The 19,961-nt window shown below is 42.1% G+C and overlaps 1 protein-coding gene across 1 annotated transcript in view; it reads right to left on the bottom strand.

Moving 5' to 3' along the window:
* Nucleotides 1–16,756: 16,756 nt before the first annotated feature.
* The window catches only part of ano3 (anoctamin 3), an 84,570-nt gene continuing 81,365 nt past the window's right edge, over nt 16,757–19,961 (bottom strand). The window contains exons 25-26 of the mRNA XM_065002936.1: nt 18,036–18,228; nt 16,757–17,176 (exon numbers count right to left, since the gene is read on the bottom strand). Coding sequence (XP_064859008.1) covers nt 16,994–17,176; nt 18,036–18,228 — 376 coding nt within the window. The 3' untranslated portion in view covers nt 16,757–16,993. The remainder of the gene's footprint in view (nt 17,177–18,035; nt 18,229–19,961) is intronic.

Genomic DNA, 19,961 nt, shown 5'->3' with positions numbered 1-19,961 from the left:
CTCCACCCCCCTCCAGGTGTCACCCATTATCCCCTGTGTATTTATACCTGTGTTGTCTGTTGCCAGTTCGTTATGTTCGTCAGACCTACCAGTGGTTTTTCCCTTTGCCTCTGGCTTTGCTATAGTTCCTGTTGTCTAGTTTCCCGGTTTTGACCATTCCTATTTGTCTTGAGCCCGCCTGCCATCCTGTACCTTCGCCCCACCTATCTGAATTACTGACCTCTGCCTGACCTGACCCTGAACCTGCCTGCCATCCTGTAACTTTGCCCCACCTATCTGAATTACTGACCTCTGCCTGACCTGACCCTGAACCTGCCTGCCATCCTGTAACTTTGCCCCACCTATCTGAATTACTGACCTCTGCCTGACCTCTGCCTGTAACACATAATCATTTGGTTCAAACATAATGCATAACCTTTAGCATCATCAACGAAGGGAACATCTTGGGAGCACACTGATAAGCTGTGGAAATAATATGTTAGTTTAGAAGACTAAGCTGTGCAAATAATATGTTAATTTGGAAGACTAAGCTGTGGAAAGGACATGTTCATTCAGAAGACTAAGCTGTGGAAATAATATGTTAATTTAGAAGACTAAGCTGTGGAAATAATATGTAAATTTGGAAGACTAAGCTGTGGAAATAATATGTTAATTTGGAAGACTAAGCTGTGGAAATAATATGTTAATTTAGAAGACTAAGCTGTGGAAATAATATGTTAATTTAGAAGACTAAGCTGTGGAAATAATATGTTAATTTGGAAGACTAAGCTGTGGAAATAATATGTTAATTTAGAAGACTAAGCTGTGGAAATAATATGTTAATTTAGAAGACTAAGCTGTGGAAAGGACATGTTCATTCAGAAGACTAAGCTGTGGAAATAATATGTTAATTCAGAAGACTAAGCTGTGGAAATAATATGTTAATTTAGAAGACTAAGCTGTGGAAATAATATGTTAATTTGGAAGACTAAGCTGTGGAAATAATATGTTAATTTGGAAGACTAAGCTGTGGAAATAATATGTTAATTTAGAAGACTAAGCTGTGGAAATAATATGTTAATTTGGAAGACTAAGCTGTGGAAATAATATGTTAATTTGGAAGACTAAGCTGTGGAAATAATATGTTAATTTAGAAGACTAAGCTGTGGAAATAATATGTTAATTTAGAAGACTAAGCTGTGGAAATAATATGTAAATTTGGAAGACTAAGCTGTGGAAATAATATGTAAATTTGGAAGACTAAGCTGTGGAAATAATATGTTAATTTAGAAGACTAAGCTGTGGAAATAATATGTTAATTTAGAAGACTAAGCTGTGGAAATAATATGTTAATTTGGAAGACTAAGCTGTGGAAATAATATGGTAATTTAGAAATGTATAAAAAGAGCATGAGATCAAAGTCAATTATCAGACCACTAGGGGTCAGTGTTTTTTAGATGAGATGTGTTGTCTAGTATGATACACTAAATGCACAAAACATTTGGAACACCTTCCTAATATTGAGTTGCACACGCCTTTTTCTGCCCTGTGAACCGCCTCAACTTGTCAGGGCTTGGGACTCTACAAGGTGTTGAAAGCCCTCTACAGGGATGCTGGTCCATGTTGACTCTACAAGGTGTTGAAAGCCTTCTACAGGGATGCTGGTCCATGTTGACTCTACAAGGTGTTGAAAGCCTTCTACAGGGATGCTGGTCCATGTTGACTCTACAAGGTGTCGAAAACCTTCTACAGGGATGCTGGCCCATGTTGACTCTACAAGGTGTTGAAAGCCTTCTACAGGGATGCTGGTCCATGTTGACTCTACAAGGTGTTGAAAGCCTTCTACAGGGATGCTGGTCCATGTTGACTCTACAAGGTGTTGAAAGCCTTCTACAGGGATGCTGGTCCATGTTGACTCTACAAGGTGTTGAAAGCATTCTACAGAGATGCTGGCCCATGTTTACTCTACAAGGTGTTGAAAGCCTTCTACAGGGATGCTGGTCCATGTTGACTCTACAAGGTGTTGAAAGCATTCTACAGAGATGCTGGCCCATGTTTACTCTACAAGGTGTTGAAAGCCTTCTACAGGGATGCTGGTCCATGTTGACTCTACAAGGTGTTGAAAGCCTTCTACAGGGATGCTGGTCCATGTTGACTCTACAAGGTGTTGAAAGCCTTCTACAGGGATGCTGGTCCATGTTGACTCTACAAGGTGTTGAAAGCCTTCTACAGGGATGCTGGCCCATGTTTAATCTACAAGGTGTTGAAAGCCTTCTACAGGGATGCTGGTCCATGTTGACTCTACAAGGTGTTGAAAGCCTTCCACAGGGATGCTGGTCCATGTTGACTCTACAAGGTGTTGAAAGCCTTCTACAGGGATGCTGGTCCATGTTGACTCTACAAGGTGTTGAAAGCCTTCCACAGGGATGCTGGTCCATGTTGACTCTACAAGGTGTTGAAAGCCTTCTACAGGGATGCTGGCCCATGTGGACTCTACAAGGTGTTAAAAGCCTTCTACAGGGATGCTGGCCCATGTGGACTCTACAAGGTGTTGAAAGCCTTCTACAGGGATGCTGGCCCATGTGGACTCTACAAGGTGTCGAAAGCCTTCTACGGGGATGCTGGTCCATGTTGACTCTACAAGGTGTCGAAAGCCTTCTACGGGGATGCTGGTCCATGTGGACTCTACAAGGTGTCGAAAGCCTTCTACAGGGATGCTGGTCCATGTTGACTCTACAAGGTGTCGAAAACCTTCTACAGGGATGCTGGTCCATGTTGACTCTACAAGGTGTCGAACGCCTTCCACAGGGATGCTGGCCCTTGTTGACTCTACAAGGTGTCGAAAGCCTTCCACAGGGATGCTGGCCCTTGTGGACTCCAATGCTTCCCACAGTTGTGTCAAGTTGGCTGGATGTCCTTTAGGTGGTGGACCATTCTTGATACACACAGGAAACTATTGAGCATGAAATACCCAGGAGGGTTTCAGTTCTTGACTCAAACCGGTGGGCCTGGCACCTACTACCATACCCTGTTCAAAGGCACTTAAATATTTTGTCTTGCCCCATTCACCCTCTGAATGGCACACATACACAATCCATGTCTCAAGGATAATAAATCTTTCTTTAACCCGTCTCCTCCCCTTCATCTACACTGATTGAAGTGGATTGAACAGGTGACATCAATAAGGGATCATAGCTTTCACCTGGATTCACCTGGTCAGTCTGTTATGGAATGTTCCTAATGTTTTGTCCACTCATTGTATCTCGTTGGTCTGCAGTGCAGCACAGCCACCTTGGGAGAGACATTCATCGACAGGATGAGATCAGAGATAGCAGGATAATTGGCTGCCGTCTGATAACAGGGAAAGTGGACACACTGTGGTTCCAGGACTTCCAGTACTCCCTAACCCCGTTTAAACCTGGTTCTATGTCCACATTCTGATTGTGCCCACCTTTATAGACAGGTGTAGATGATGAAAAGACGCATTGTGATCCGATTTCAATCAGATCTTATAAGTGTAAACGGACAGGATCAGGAGGAAGGACACGGCGTGTTAGGCAGGTATAAACAGGGCATTTGTGTCATCAAATTCCCTGTCAACACATGGGCAGCAGGGTAGCCTAGTGGTTAGAATGTTGGGCTAGTAACCGGAAGGTTGCAAGTTCAAATCCCCGAGCTGTCGTTTTGGCCCTGACCCACTGTTCCTAGGCCGTCATTGGAAATAAGAATTTGTTCTTAACTGACTTGCCTAGTAAAATAAATAGTCCAACACATACTGATGGATGGATGCATTCAACTAGAACTGCCATTTAATATGGCCCAATGCATGTGGTACTTTACAATCACACTAAGGCCATTTAGACAACCATTGATTATATGTACAGCTTCAGTGAGAAACACAACGTTAATAATGAAGTCATTACTGAATGACCTGGGAAGGAAAGTCTGCTTGGCAGACGTGCTACATGGTGTGCCATGTATTTACTGCAGTGGGTCTAACTTGTGGTCAGTATATCCAGCCCCGTCTCATAGACTAGAACCAACATAGTAAACGTACAGATGGTTATTTAATGCAAAAATGAATATAGGGTGGCTAGTCGTGGTGGATGGGTAGGCAGATAATGCCAGCATCTAGCAAACCTCATCACAGACAACTTGCTACTTTGCAACTACATAGCATGCGTGCTTCTACACCTGCATTGTTTGCTGTTTGGGGTTTTAGGCTGGGTTTCTGTACAGCACTTTGAGATATCAGCTGATGTACGAAGGGCTATATAAATTGATTTGATTTGAGCTAACCCTTCTCATAACCCTAGCCCTGTTAGCTAACCCTTCTCATAACCCTAACCCTGTTAGCTAACCCTTCTCATAACCCTAACCCTGTTAACTAACCCTTCTTATAACCCTTACCCTGTTAGCTAACCCTTCCCCTAACCGTAATCCTTTTAGCTAACCCTTCTCATAACCGTAATCCTTTTAGCTAACCCTTCTCATAACCGTAATCCTTTTAGCTAACCCTTTCCCTAACCTTATTAAAACAAAGATGATTAGTGACTACGTGATAAGAGCAGTAACTCCCGTCTTCTACTCACTCCCAGTCTAGTTCACTCTATTAAAACAAAGATGATTAGTGACTACATGATAAGAGCAGTAACTTCTGTCTTCTACTCACTCCCAGTCTAGTTCACTCTATTAAAACAAAGATGATTAGTGACTACATGATAAGAGCAGTAACTTCTGTCTTCTACTCACTCCCAGTCTAGTTCACTCTATTAAAACAAAGATGATTAGTGACTACATGATAAGAGCAGTAACTCCCGTCTTCTACTCACTCCCAGTCTAGTTCACTCTATTAAAACAAAGATGATTAGTGACTACATGATAAGAGCAGTAACTTCTGTCTTCTACTCACCACCAGTCTAGTTCACTCTATTAAAACAAAGATGATTAGTGACTACGTGATAAGAGCAGTAACTTCTGTCTTCTACTCACTCCCAGTCTAGTTCACTCTATTAAAACAAAGATGATTAGTGACTACATGATAAGAGCAGTAACTCCCGTCTTCTACTCACTCCCAGTCTAGTTCACTCTATTAAAACAAAGATGATTAATGACTACATGATAAGAGCAGTAACTCTCGTCTTCTACTCACTCCCAGTCTAGTTCACTCTATTAAAACAAAGATGATTAGTGACTACATGATAAGAGCAGTAACTCTCGTCTCCTACTCACCACCAGTCTAGTTCACTCTATTAAAACAAAGATGATTAATGACTACATGATAAGAGCAGTAACTTCTGTCTTCTACTCACCACCAGTCTAGTTCACTCTGTAAAACAAGTGCCACAGAGCCAATTCTTTTCATTTGCTTCGTTGATTTTGTATTCCAAGCACCTAGAGTGCAAAATGAGGTGTGTGAATATGAAGTAACACATAATAACATCCTGAGAAGCAGTTGATTTAAAAGAGCCATGATTTATTACAGAAAAAGGGTGATAATCCAAATCGGATTATGTTACATCACACGATCATTGTCTTTGTACATATTCTGGTATGTTTTTCCATAGGGATGAAGTGATAACAGTGTTCAGTATTGACATACCTCATGTTAGAAAAACGGATGACATCGTATAGATAGTAAATCTATGGTCTTACTGTGCTTCCTCATCAAACACCTTTAGGGGCCGTTTCAGGGTTTAAGACTAAAACAGATTAAGACTAATCCTAATCCATAGTTTTATGGAGATTCTCCATTGATCTTGGTATTCAGTCCAGGACTAGTTTTATTAATCTGTGTCCTGGAAACTGTCCCTTGAAATCTTGTTTTATGTGCTTTCCATGTGACCCACCAGATTATTTGATCTTTGTTTTTTATATATTTTTATTCATAATCTTTTAACCAGGTGAGTTCTAAAATAATATCAACAAAAACAATATTTCCACCCAGATTCCAATGGACAGTTTTAGGACGTTATTTAATCCGCATCGTTGGAAATTCATCTCAAATTCAGCTTTACAGCGACACCTCCAAAACATCGGCTATGCGGGTGTTGGCAGCGACACCTCCAAAACATCGGCTATGCGGGTGTTGGCAGCGACACCTCCAAAACATTGGCTATGCGGGTGTTGGCAGCGACACCTCCAAAACATTGGCTATGCGGGTGTTTACAGCGACACCTCCAAAACATTGGCTATGCGGGTGTTTACAGCGACACCTCCAAAACATCGGCTATGCGGGTGTTTACAGCGACACCTCCAAAACATTGGCTATGCGGGTGTTGGCAGCGACACCTCCAAAACATCGGCTATGCGGGTGTTTACAGCGACACCTCCAAAACATTGGCTATGCGGGTGTTGGCAGCGACACCTCCAAAACATTGGCTATGCGGGTGTTGGCAGCGACACCTCCAAAACATCGGCTATGCGGGTGTTTACAGCGACACCTCCAAAACATCGGCTATGCGGGTGTTTACAGCGACACCTCCAAAACATCGGCTATGCGGGTGTTGGCTATCGGCACCTCCAAAACATCGGCTATGCGGGTGTTTACAGCGACACCTCCAAAACATCGGCTATGCGGGTGTTGGCTATCGGCACCTCCAAAACATCGGCTATGCGGGTGTTGGCAGCGACACCTCCAAAACATCGGCTATGCGGGTGTTGGCTATCGGCACCTCCAAAATATCGGCTATGCGGGTGTTTACAGCGACACCTCCAAAACATCGGCTATGCGGGTGTTGGCAGCGACACCTCCAAAACATCGGCTATGCGGGTGTTGGCAGCGACACCTCCAAAACATCGGCTATGCGGGTGTTGGCAGCGACACCTCCAAAACATCGGCTATGCGGGTGTTGGCAGCGACACCTCCAAAACATCGGCTATGCGGGTGTTGGCTATCGACACCTCCAAAACATCGGCTATGCGGATGTTGGCAGCGACACCTCCAAAACATCGGCTATGCGGGTGTTGACACCTCCAAAACATCGGCTAGCTATCGACACCTCCAAAACATCGGCTATGCGGGTGTTGGCAGCGACACCTCCAAAACATCGGCTATGCGGGTGTTGGCAGCGACACCTCCAAAACATCGGCTATGCGGGTGTTTACAGCGACACCTCCAAAACATCGGCTATGCGGGTGTTGGCAGCGACACCTCCAAAACATCGGCTATGCGGGTGTTGGCAGCGACACCTCCAAAACATCGGCTATGCGGGTGTTGGCAGCGACACCTCCAAAACATCGGCTATGCGGGTGTTGGCAGCGACACCTCCAAAACATCGGCTATGCGGGTGTTGGCTATCGGCCGTTAACTCCTGGTCTGATTGGATCTAGGCCTGAAGCTTCAACCAAGGAAGGTTTCGTTGTGTCCGTCCCAGAAACACTAATAAACATTATGATGACATATGAAAACACAATGCAACAAAATGCTCTTCTTCACAAAATGTCTCGGGAAGAAACATCAGCTTTGTACATCAATCAGGGTATTAAACAATCAATCAACAATCCATTATCTTGACTGACAAACATCATGTATGATCAATCATGATGAAATAAGATTTTTTTTTTTTGTAGGACAGAATAGTGACATGTTTTTCCAAGACACTAATCATTGACTTATAGACTTAACACAAGTAAGCTCTATTTAATGCAGACTCAACACTAAAAAACACTAATAATAAATATCTCCTTTGGACACTGTTCAAGATGGATGCTGTAGTCATGGTTACGACATGCATAGATTTCAAATGACCAACCACATCGAAGGGAAGGTGTTTTTCAGTCCAATCACATCAAAGGAAAAATGTTTGACCATCACCTCAGCCAATCAGTCCCAAAACAAAACAATCCTCAAAATAATGATCAAATGTGTAAATGTATGATGAGACTGTGTCTTGTACTTACAGAGTCTTCAGAAAGTAATGACAAAGTGAAAACATGTTTTCTAGACATTTTCACAAATGTATTGAAAATGAAATACAGAAATATCTCATTTACATATGTATTCACACCCCTCAGTCAATACATGTTAGAATCACCTTTGGCAGAGATTACAGAGTCTTTCTGGGTAAGTCTCTACGAGTGATTACAGCTGTGAGTCTTTCTGGGTAAGTCTCTACGAGTGATTACAGCTGTGAGTCTTTCTGGGTAAGTCTCTACGAGTGATTACAGCTGTGAGTCTTTCTGGGTAAGTCTCTACGAGTGATTACAGCTGTGAGTCTTTCTGGGTAAGTCTCTACGAGTGATTACAGCTGTGAGTCTTTCTGGGTAAGTCTCTACGAGTGATTACAGCTGTGACTCTTTCTGGGTAAGTCTCTACGAGTGATTACAGCTGTGAGTCTTTCTGGGTAAGTCTCTACGAGTGATTACAGCTGTGAGTCTTTCTGGGTAAGTCTCTACGAGTGATTACAGCTGTGAGTCTTTCTGGGTAAGTCTCTACGAGTGATTACAGCTGTGAGTCTTTCTGGGTAAGTCTCTACGAGTGATTACAGCTGTGAGTCTTTCTGGGTAAGTCTCTACTGGGTAAGAGTGATTACAGCTGTGAGTCTTTCTGGGTAAGTCTCTACGAGTGATTACAGCTGTGAGTCTTTCTGGGTAAGTCTCTACGAGTGATTACAGCTGTGAGTCTTTCTGGGTAAGTCTCTACGAGTGATTACAGCTGTGAGTCTTTCTGGGTAAGTCTCTACGAGTGATTACAGCTGTGAGTCTTTCTGGGTAAGTCTCTACGAGTGATTACAGCTGTGAGTCTTTCTGGGTAAGTCTCTACGAGTGATTACAGCTGTGAGTCTTTCTGGGTAAGTCTCTACGAGTGATTACAGCTGTGAGTCTTTCTGGGTAAGTCTCTACGAGATTTGCACAGCTGGATAGTACAATTTTTTTATTTATTTTTTAAATGCTTAAATTATTTGAGCTCTTTCAAGTTGGTTGTTAATCATTGCTATACAGCCATTTTCAAGTGTTGCCATAGATATTAAGGCAGATTTAAGTCAAAATTATAACTGGGCCACTCAGGAACATTCAATGTTGTCTTGGTAAGCAACTTCAGTGTATATTTGGCTTTGTGTTTTAGGTTATTGTCCTGCTGAAAAGTGCATTTGTCTCCACTGTCTGTTGGAAAGCAGACTTGAACCAGGTTTTCCTCTAAGATTTTGCCTCTGCTTAGCTCTATTCTGCCTCTTTTATTCTGTACAGGCTTCCTTCTTTTCACTCAGTCCTTTAGGTCAGTATTGTGGAGTTAACTACAATGTTGTTGATCCATCTTCAGTTTTCTCTTATCCACATCCTTTAAATCTGTAACTGTTTACAGTCACCATTGGCCTCATGGTGAAATCGCTGAGCAGTTTTCCTTCCTCTCCAGGTAACTGAAGGAAGCGTGGATATTTGTAGTGACTGGGTGTATTGATACACCATCCAAAGTGTAATTAATAACTTCACCATCCTCAAAGGGATATTCAATGTCTGCTTTTATAGTTTTACCCAGATACCAATAGGTGCCCTTCTTTGCGAGGAATTGGAAAACCTCCCTGGTCTTTGTGGTTGAATTGATGTTTGAAATTCTCTGCTGGACTGAGGGAAATTAGAGATAATTGTATGTGTGGGGTATAGAGATGAGGTAGTCATTTAACAATCATGTTAAACACTATTATTGCACACAGTGAGTCCATGCAACTTAGGTGACTTGTTAAGCAAATGTTTACTCATGAACTTATTTAGGTTTGCCATTACAAAGGGGTTGAATAGTTATTGACTCAAGACATTTCAGCTTTTCATTTTTAATTTAATTTGTAAAAAAAAATAATCTAAAAACATAATTCCACTTAGAATATTATGGGGGTATTGAGTGTAGATCAGTGACACAACATCTACATTTGATCCATGTTTAGTTCATGCTGTAACACAACAGAATGTGGGAAAAAGTCTATTGCTTTCAGAATGCTTTCAGAATGCTTTCAGAATGCTTTCAGAAGGCTTTCAGAAGGCTTTCAGAATGCTTTCAGAATGCTTTCAGAAGGCTTTCAGAAGGCTTTCAGAATGCTTTCAGAAGGCTTTCAGAAGGCTTTCAGAATGCTTTCAGAATGCTTTCAGAATGCTTTCAGAAGGCTTTCAGAATGCTTTCAGAATGCTTTCAGAACGCTTTCAGAATGCTTTCAGAATGCTTTTAGAATGCTTTCAGAAGGCTTTCAGAATGCTTTCAGAATGCTTTCAGAAGGCTTTCAGAATGCTTTCAGAATGCTTTTAGAAGGCACTGTATCAATTATTATTGAGCAAATAATGTTGGACTGATATGTTGGACAGTTTATTCTGACAATAGCAACAGTGATATGTATAAAAAAAATAAAAAATAAAAGTATTCTTGACTATACGTGGATGTACTGACTGATTGGGGTTATTTTCGGATGATTATGATAATATCAACTCTGGTTCTCTATATGTGTTCATTTGATACAATAAATTAACAGCTTCTTTACTTTAATTTACTTTAATTTATAAGCAACTGACTTATAAATGTTGGTGCATCATAGTCATGCAAATGCAGGAGTGCAAATATCTATATTTTTAAATAGCAGATGAATGTCTTATTGATAGCAGCTAAGAAAATATGATACTTAGTTATATCACCTGCCAAACATTCAGAGGACAGCTGAGGAAAAGTGGATTTTTTTTTCTCTTTAACATTCATAGATATATGATTTCTAGATTTCGGGGGAAAAAAGCCCATTAGAACAAGGGAGAATGAACAGGAATACTGTTCTTGTAATTATATTTCTATGGTTACATTTCCGCGATTGCAGGGTACAGAGAGGTGAACGTCATGCTGGTCGGTTGCATTCAGAATCGCTAAAAAAAATATTATACACAATCATAGATAATAATAATAATACGTTTGAAAAGAATATACATTGCAAAGTAAACTGGAAAAAAATAACACATTTATAGAAAGTAAACAGTATATACAATACATAGAAAAGTACATTGGAAAATGATAACAGTTTAACATTAAAGTAATTTACAATAAATTCAAATTTAAATAATTAACAATAAAAGTTAGTTAAATAATTTACGATAAAGTACAATTTAATTAATAAAAGTAAGATTTTAATCATTTACAATAAAAATGAAAAGTTAATTCATTTACAATAAAAGTAACAGAGACTCTAAGTTCTCTAAGTTCAACTTTTGTTTATAATGGAATAGGGCTAGGTCACCTATAGACAGAGGTTGTTTATAATGGAATAGGGCTAGGTCACCTCTAGACAGAGGTTGTTTATAATGGAATAGGGCTAGGTCACCTCTAGACAGAGGTTGTTTATAATGGAATAGGGCTAGGTCACCTCTAGACAGAGGTTGTTTATAATGGAATAGGGCTAGGTCACCTCTAGACAGAGGTTGTTTATAATGGAATAGGGCTAGGTCACCTCTAGACAGAGGTTGTTTATAATGGAATAGGGCTAGGTCACCTCTAGACAGAGGTTGTTTATAATGGAATAGGGCTAGGTCACCTCTAGACAGAGGTTGTTTATAATGGAATAGGGCTAGGTCACCTCTAGACAGAGGTTGTTTATAATGGAATAGGGCTAGGTCACCTCTAGACAGAGGTTGTTTATAATGGAATAGGGCTAGTTCACCTCTAGACAGAGGTTGTTTATAATGGAATAGGGCTAGGTCACCTCTAGACAGAGGTTGTTTATAATGGAATAGGGCTAGTTCACCTCTAGACAGAGGTTGTTTATAATGGAATAGGGCTAGGTCACCTCTAGACAGAGGTTGTTTATAATGGAATAGGGCTAGTTCACCTCTAGACAGAGGTTGTTTATAATGGAATAGGGCTAGGTCACCTCTAGACAGAGGTTGTTTATAATGGAATAGGGCTAGGTCACCTCTAGACAGAGGTTGTTTATAATGGAATAGGGCTAGGTCACCTATAGACAGAGGTTGTTTATAATGGAATAGGGCTAGGTCACCTCTAGACAGAGGTTGTTTATAATGGAATAGGGCTAGGTCACCTCTAGACAGAGGTTGTTTATAATGGAATAGGGCTAGGTCACCTCTAGACAGAGGTTGTTTATAATGGAATAGGGCTAGGTCACCTCTAGACAGAGGTTGTTTATAATGGAATAGGGCTAGGTCACCTCTAAACAGAGTTATATTGTTGTTCATAATGATATAGGGCTAGGTCACCTCTAGACAGAGGTTGTTTATAATGGAATAGGGCTAGGTCACCTCTAGACAGAGGTTGTTTATAATGGAATAGGGCTAGGTCACCTCTAGACAGAGGTTGTTTATAATGGAATAGGGCTAGGTCACCTCTAGACAGAGGTTGTTTATAATGGAATAGGGCTAGGTCACCTCTAAACAGAGTTATATTGTTGTTCATAATGATATAGGGCTAGGTCACCTCTAGACAGAGGTTGTTTATAATGGAATAGGGCTAGGTCACCTCTAGACAGAGGTTGTTTATAATGGAATAGGGCTAGGTTACCTCTAGACAGAGGTTGTTTATAATGGAATAGGGCTAGGTCACCTCTAGACAGAGGTTGTTTATAATGGAATAGGGCTAGGTCACCTCTAGACAGAGGTTGTTTATAATGGAATAGGGCTAGGTCACCTCTAGACAGAGGTTGTTTATAATGGAATAGGGCTAGGTCACCTCTAGACAGAGGTTGTTTATAATGGAATAGGGCTAGTTCACCTCTAGACAGAGGTTGTTTATAATGGAATAGGGCTAGGTCACCTCTAGACAGAGGTTGTTTATAATGGAATAGGGCTAGGTCACCTCTAGACAGAGGTTGTTTATAATGGAATAGGGCTAGATCACCTCTAAACAGAGTTATATTGTTGTTTATAATGAAACTCTAAACTACCAAACCAAAGTAATCAAAATCCCATTTCCTAAATCTATCATATTTTGTATATCTCCAAAGTGCCGAATCCAAAAGGAAAGAGAACGTGTGATTGAATATTTAAACTGGTTGGACAAGGGAATGTGATCTTGTGGTCCTGTATGACTCAGTTGGTAGAGTACGGTTCTTTTAATGTCAGGATTGTGGGTTCGTTTCCCTGCTAAATATTATTATATTATCTTAGCCTACTGGCACTTTCACAGATGGTATGTGTCTGTCATGCTCCTGAAATGCTTGTCCTGGAAATCCTCAGGGTCAAAACCGTGCTGCTATCTATATTCCAGATCTTTCAGAACATTTCAGAATATCAGAATCGAACACCAAGAAAGGCGGCATCACAAAAGTCAGTCTAGAAAACGTTACATTTGTGACGTCCTCATGATTTTCGTTAACGTTTATGTTGTTCCCAGAACTTCCTATTGTTTGCTCGGGTACAACTAAACTAATTCCTCTAATTTATGTTGTTGTTTTTCAAACAAGAGAGAATGTAATGATCTGACTGTATTTAATATTTGAGCTCAATTTAAGAATGAAAACCAAATGATATTTGGAGCGCTGTTAATGTATTTTGGCATGAAAGTATTAAATATGAAGTATAGTGCCTGGATGTTCCTCTCTGATACCCACAACATCCAAGCTACTGGTATGTCTAATCTGACCCAGTTTCCCTATTCCATATGGGCCCTGGTCTAAAGTAGTGCACCCTATTCCCTATGGGCCCTGGTCTAAAGTAGTGCACCCTATTCCATATGGGCCCTGGTCTAAAGTAGTGCACCCTATTCCCTATGGGCCCTGTTCTAAAGTAGTGCACCCTATTCCCTATGTGTCCTGTTCAAAAGTAGTGCACTACCAAGGGAATAGGGTGCCATTTGGGATGCACAATCAGCCACATTCTGAGTGCTTCCAGTAGCCAGTGAGAAAACAGATTCTCTGCTTCCAGTAGCCAATGAGAAAACAGATTCTCTGCTTCCAGTAGCCAATGAGAAAACAGATTATCTGCTTCCAGTAGCCAGTGAGAAAACAGATTCTCTGCTTCCAGTAGCCAGTGAGAAAACAGATTCTCTGCTTCCAGTAGCCAGTGAGAAACCGATTCTCTGCTTCCAGTAGCCAATGAGAAAACAGATTATCTGCTTCCAGTAGCCAATGAGAAACCGATTCTCTGCTTCCAGTAGCCAATGAGAAAACAGATTATCTGCTTCCAGTAGCCAATGAGAAAACAGATTCTCAGCTTCCAGTAGCCAGTGAGAAACCGATTCTCTGCTTCCAGTAGCCAATGAGAAAACAGATTATCTGCTTCCAGTAGCCAATGAGAAACCGATTCTCTGCTTCCAGTAGCCAATGAGAAAACAGATTCTCTGCTTCCAGTAGCCAATGAGAAAACAGATTCTCTGCTTCCAGTAGCCAATGAGAAACCGATTCTCTGCTTCCAGTAGCCAGTGAGAAAACAGATTATCTGCTTCCAGTAGCCAATGAGAAAACAGATTCTCTGCTTCCAGTAGCCAATGAGAAAACAGATTCTCTGCTTCCAGTAGCCAGTGAGAAAACAGATTCTCTGCTTCCAGTAGCCAATGAGAAAACAGATTATCTGCTTCCAGTAACCAATGAGAAAACAGATTCTCTGCTTCCAGTAGCCAGTGAGAAAACAGATTATCTGCTTCCAGTAGCCAATGAGAAAACAGATTCTCTGCTTCCAGTAGCCAATGAGAAAACAGATTCTCTGCTTCCAGTAACCAATGAGAAAACAGATTCTCTGCTTCCAGTAACCAATGAGAAACCGATTCTGTACATGGAAGAACAGATTTGCCAGTGCACTCACTGCCCTCCAGTGGCTGTATAGTATAGTTCCCTACAGGACTCACATGTCACTGTTGGGTTGGTTTCCTCTACTTTGCAGAGCTATCAACAGAGGAAAATAAATGCCAGAATTTGGCAATTTATATTTTCATATTTTTCTCATCACAACATTCCTCCAAATGAAATCCTTGGGGGACAAGACAGTTCAGTTTGTTGTTGTAAATCATTACTGGAGAAAAATGACAAGAAACATTTTCTTACACGTACAGTAAAGCATTTGCAGCACCACCAGGCACGAGTGATGTTTGTGACACACTTTGTGGTTGGTTAAAACTGTAGTAATATCAACACGCCATATTCACATATTAGCATCCACAACTCAAGACCAGCAATATTATAAATAAATGTCTAACATTCAGCTCACACAGAATAGAAACGTACTGTGCAGTAAACCAGGCATCAAAGACAGGGACTTTGTCTATCCAAGAAAATACAAAAACTAAACGAACCGTGCATTTTTTTACATGATTTAAATAGAGATAATTAAACCTCCATCAAACTTCCCGAATGGTAACATCTTCCCAGATATGCTGCAGCTCAACAAGTGAACCCAAATGCTTTAACGAATCAGCTTTGAGGGCAATATTACTTTACAGTCATTAAACAGAAACAACATTATTATTGTCCATTGTTCTTTTTTGGTAGACACGTACATACGTCAATAGAATCACTTAATTAGCAATGAGAGGAACCACTAGCAGTGCCACAGTACAGCAGGACAGTCAGACGGCCACGTAGGACAGTGACTGGCCTGTACCAAGTCCATGGAAGACAAACACAGAACACACAGCCGTGTTGTGAGCTGCACCGGACCAGACCGGACCAGACCGGAGTGTCTCATGTCATAGCAAGCTGCTATAGGCTAGCTGCCACATAGAGAAGAAGAGCGACGTAGAAATAGAATGACATAGAAAGGGACAAAGGCCCTCAGACCACAGCAATTTGATGGGTGCACTCAATATGGCCGCCAGTCTCGTCCACCCATTACGGACCGATGACTTGAATGGGCATGTCCGTTCTAGTCATTCTGTGTCTATGGAGAGTGCTATGAGAGTGAGACGAGAAGAGAGCAGACAGTCAGTAGTGAACTGATCTGCAGCCCTTGTTCTGCATAGTAAACATTACAATTGGATAGGTAAGGTCTATCCCCACATTCGTAGCCAGGACACGACACAGGACAGACGTGACAGGGAACAGACAGGGCCCAGGGTTCCTGCTGGATGGAGAGCTGAAAGGGGAGCTGGGGGACAGTAACAGAGATGGGAGGAGGAGACAGGTACGGAGGACAGTAACAGAGATGGGAGGAGGGGACAGGTACGGAGTACAGTAACAGAGATGGGAGGAGGGGACAGGTACGGGGTACAGTAACAGAGATGGGAGGAGGGGACAGGTACGGGGGACAGTAACAGAGATGGGAGGAGGAGACAGGTACGGGGTACAGTAACAGAGATGGGAGGAGGGGACAGGTACGGAGGACAGTAACAGAGATGGGAGGAGGGGACAGGTACGGGGTACAGTAACAGAGATGGGAGGAGGGGACAGGTACGGGGTACAGTAACAGAGATGGGAGGAGGGGACAGGTACGGGGTACAGTAACAGAGATGGGAGGAGGGGACAGGTACGGGGTACAGTAACAGAGATGGGAGGAGGGGACAGGTACGGGGTACAGTAACAGAGATGGGAGGAGGGGACAGGTACGGGGTACAGTAACAGAGATGGGAGGAGGGGACAGGTACGGGGTACAGTAACAGAGATGGGAGGAGGGGACAGGTACGGAGGACAGTAACAGAGATGGGAGGAGGGGACAGGTACGGAGGACAGTAACAGAGATGGGAGGAGGGGACAGGTACGGGGTACAGTAACAGGCCTCAGGTCTGGAGACAGAAGAGGGCCTCTTTGGTGTACAGAAGGGAACATGTGATCTGAGTGCATATTTTTGTGTGTGTATTAAGTGTTCTGTGTGTGTGTGTGTGTGTGTTGGTGTGTGTATTAAGTGTTCTGTGTGTGTGTGTGTGTGTTGGTGTGTGTATTAAGTGTTCTGTGTGTGTGTGTGTGTGTGTGTGTGTGTGTGTGTGTGTGTGTGTGTGTGTGTGTGTGTTGGTGTGTGTATTAAGTGTTCTGTGTGTGTGTGTGTGTGTTGGTGTGTGTATTAAGTGTTATGTGTGTGTGTGTGTGTGTGTGTGTGTGTGTGTGTGTGTGTATGATTTAGGTGTGCAGACGAGGTACTGTATGTAGTACAGGGGGACGTAACATGACTAACACTAAGGCCACTCGTGGTGATATCTCCTGCCGTTCTTCTTCCTCTCCTTCTGCAGGTGCTCCAGTTCTGCTTCATACATCATCTCCTGCATCAGGTACTTCTCCCGCCGCATGCGGTCACACAGACTCTTGGGCATGTCTGGGATCAGGTACGCGATGAACGACTTGATGCCAAACACCAGGTGCTGAGGGAGGAAATGGAGAGAGAAAAAAACAATACTTTATTGTCCATTGTCATTTTTAGATCACAGAAAATCAACACAGGCAAACATAAACTCTCTTGATTTTTATTTTATTTTTTATTTCACCTTTATTTAACCAGGTAGGCTAGTTGAGAACACCTTTATTTAACCAGGTAGGCTAGTTGAGAACACCTTTATTTAACCAGGTAAGCTAGTTGAGAACAAGTTCTCATTTGCAACTGCGACCTGGCCAAGATAAAGCAAAGCAGTGCGACACATACAACGACACAGAGTTGAATAAACAAAACATACAGTCAATACTACAGTTGAACAACATTTAAAAAAAAGTCTACATACAGTGAGTGCAAATGAGGTAAGTTAAGGAAATAAATAGGCCATGGTGGCAAAGTAATTACAATATAGCAATTAAACACTGGAATGGTAGATCGGCAGAAGATGAATGTTCAGGTAGAGATACTGGGGTGCAAAGGAGCAAAATAAATAAATAAATACCAGTATGGGGATGAGGTAGATAGATGGGCTGTTTACAGATAGGCTAAGTACAGGTGCAGTGATCTGTAAACTGCTCTGACAGCTAGTGCTTAAAGCTAGTGAGGGTGAGATGTGATGGGTTTTAAGGCATAGGTTCCTGGCTTAAGGGAACATGGGCAGGACATAGCATCTGGGATATCTAGAATATCATCATCAGATATCATCGTCATTGAAAATAAGAATTTGTTCTTAACTGACTTGCCTAGGTAAATAAAGATACAATTTAAAAAAACACTGCCTAAAACACCTAATGAGTGTCTGAGACAGAGACAGAGATCAAGACAGACAGAGCATGGACGTGCTGACGTACCTCGAAGACGATGATAAAGGCTAGTCTTGCAGCCAGGACGTGCCAGAACTGCAGAGTGAAGTCGTATGGTACTGGGCTCCAGGGAGAGGCTCTGTAGTCTCTGTACCTGCAGTATCTACTCTCCTCACTCACGTTCAAGCGTTCGCTCATGTCGTACACCGACAGACTGCTGTTCATGTAGCCTCGCAGACACCTGACAGGGAGAGAGACGGGGCTCAGAAACCAAGACAAACTGGAAGACATGAACCAAGGAAGCTTGTGTGCTCTAACTAGCTGTCACAAGAGACTAATGTTGCTGTAGAATGGTCAAGGGTTGGGTAGGTTACTTTCTAAATGCAATCCATAACAGTTATTAAGTTACTTGTCCAAAATGGTAATAATTTACGTAACTTTTTGGATTACCTAAACTCAGTAATGTAATTTATTTGCCTACTCTGTTGTTTATGATTTTGTTGTCATGGAGGACTGATTGGGCTCATTGCTTCAAGTTCAAGGGAGGAACTCCCTCAAACTTTTATTCCATAGGCTAGGATCAAGGGAGGATCAAGTTCAAGGGAGGAGCTTTTATTCCATAGGCTAGGATCAAGGGAGGATCAAGTTCAAGGGAGGAGCTTTTATTCCATAGGCTAGGATCAAGGGAGGATCAAGTTCAAGGGAGGAGCTTTTATTCCATAGGCTAGGATCAAGGGAGGATCAAGTTCAAGGGAGGAACTTTTATTCCATAGGCTAGGATCAAGGGAGGATCAAGTTCAAGGGAGGAACTTTTATTCCATAGGCTAGGATCAAGGGAGGATCAAGTTCAAGGGAGGAACTTTTATTCCATAGGCTAGGATCAAGGGAGGATCAAGTTCAAGGGAGGAACTTTTATTCCATAGGCTAGGATCAAGGGAGGGAGGATCAAGTTCAAGGGAGGGGAACTTTTATTCCATAGGCTAGGATCAAGGGAAGATCAAGTTCAAGGGAGGAACTTTTATTCCATAGGCTAGGATCAAGGGAGGATCAAGTTCAAGGGAGGAACTTTTATTCCATAGGCTAGGATCAAGGGAGGATCAAGTTCAAGGGAGGAACTTTTGTTCCATAGGCTAGGATCAAGGGAGGAACTTTTATTCCATAGGCTAGGATCAAGGGAGGAACTTTTATTCCATAGGCTAGGATCAAGGAGGATCTTTTATTCCATAGGCTAGGATCAAGGGAGGATCAAGAACTTTTATTTCAAGGGAGGGAGGAACTTTTATTCCATAGGCTAGGATCAAGGGAGGATCAAGTTCAAGGGAGGAACTTTTATTCCATAGGCTAGGATCAAGGGAGGATCAAGTTCAAGGGAGGAACTTTTATTCCATAGGCTAGGATCAAGGGAGGATCAAGTTCAAGGGAGGAACTTTTATTCCATAGGCTAGGATCAAGGGAGGATCAAGTTCAAGGGAGGAGCTTTTATTCCATAGGCTAGGATCAAGGGGGATCAAGTTCAAGGGAGGAACTTTTATTCCATAGGCTAGGATCAAGGGAGGATCAAGTTCAAGGGAGGAACTTTTATTCCATAGGCTAGGATCAAGGGAGGATCAAGTTCAAGGGAGGAACTTTTATTCCATAGGCTAGGATCAAGGGAGGATCAAGAGGGGAACTTTTATTCCATAGGCTTCAAGGGAGGAAGTTCAAGGGAGGAACTTTTATTCCATAGGCTAGGATCAAGGGAGGATCAAGTTCAAGGGAGGAACTTTTATTCCATAGGCTAGGATCAAGGGAGGATCAAGTTCAAGGGAGGAACTTTTGTTCCATAGGCTAGGATCAAGGGAGGAACTTTTATTCCATAGGCTAGGATCAAGGGAGGAACTTTTATTCCATAGGCTAGGATCAAGGGAGGATCTTTTATTCCATAGGCTAGGATCAAGGGAGGATCAAGTTCAAGGGAGGAACTTTTATTCCATA

Source organism: Oncorhynchus nerka, linkage group LG17 (assembly GCF_034236695.1).
Source record: "Oncorhynchus nerka isolate Pitt River linkage group LG17, Oner_Uvic_2.0, whole genome shotgun sequence".
Classification (NCBI taxonomy): Eukaryota; Metazoa; Chordata; class Actinopteri; order Salmoniformes; family Salmonidae; genus Oncorhynchus; species Oncorhynchus nerka.
This window is presented reverse-complemented; position numbering and strand designations above follow the sequence as displayed.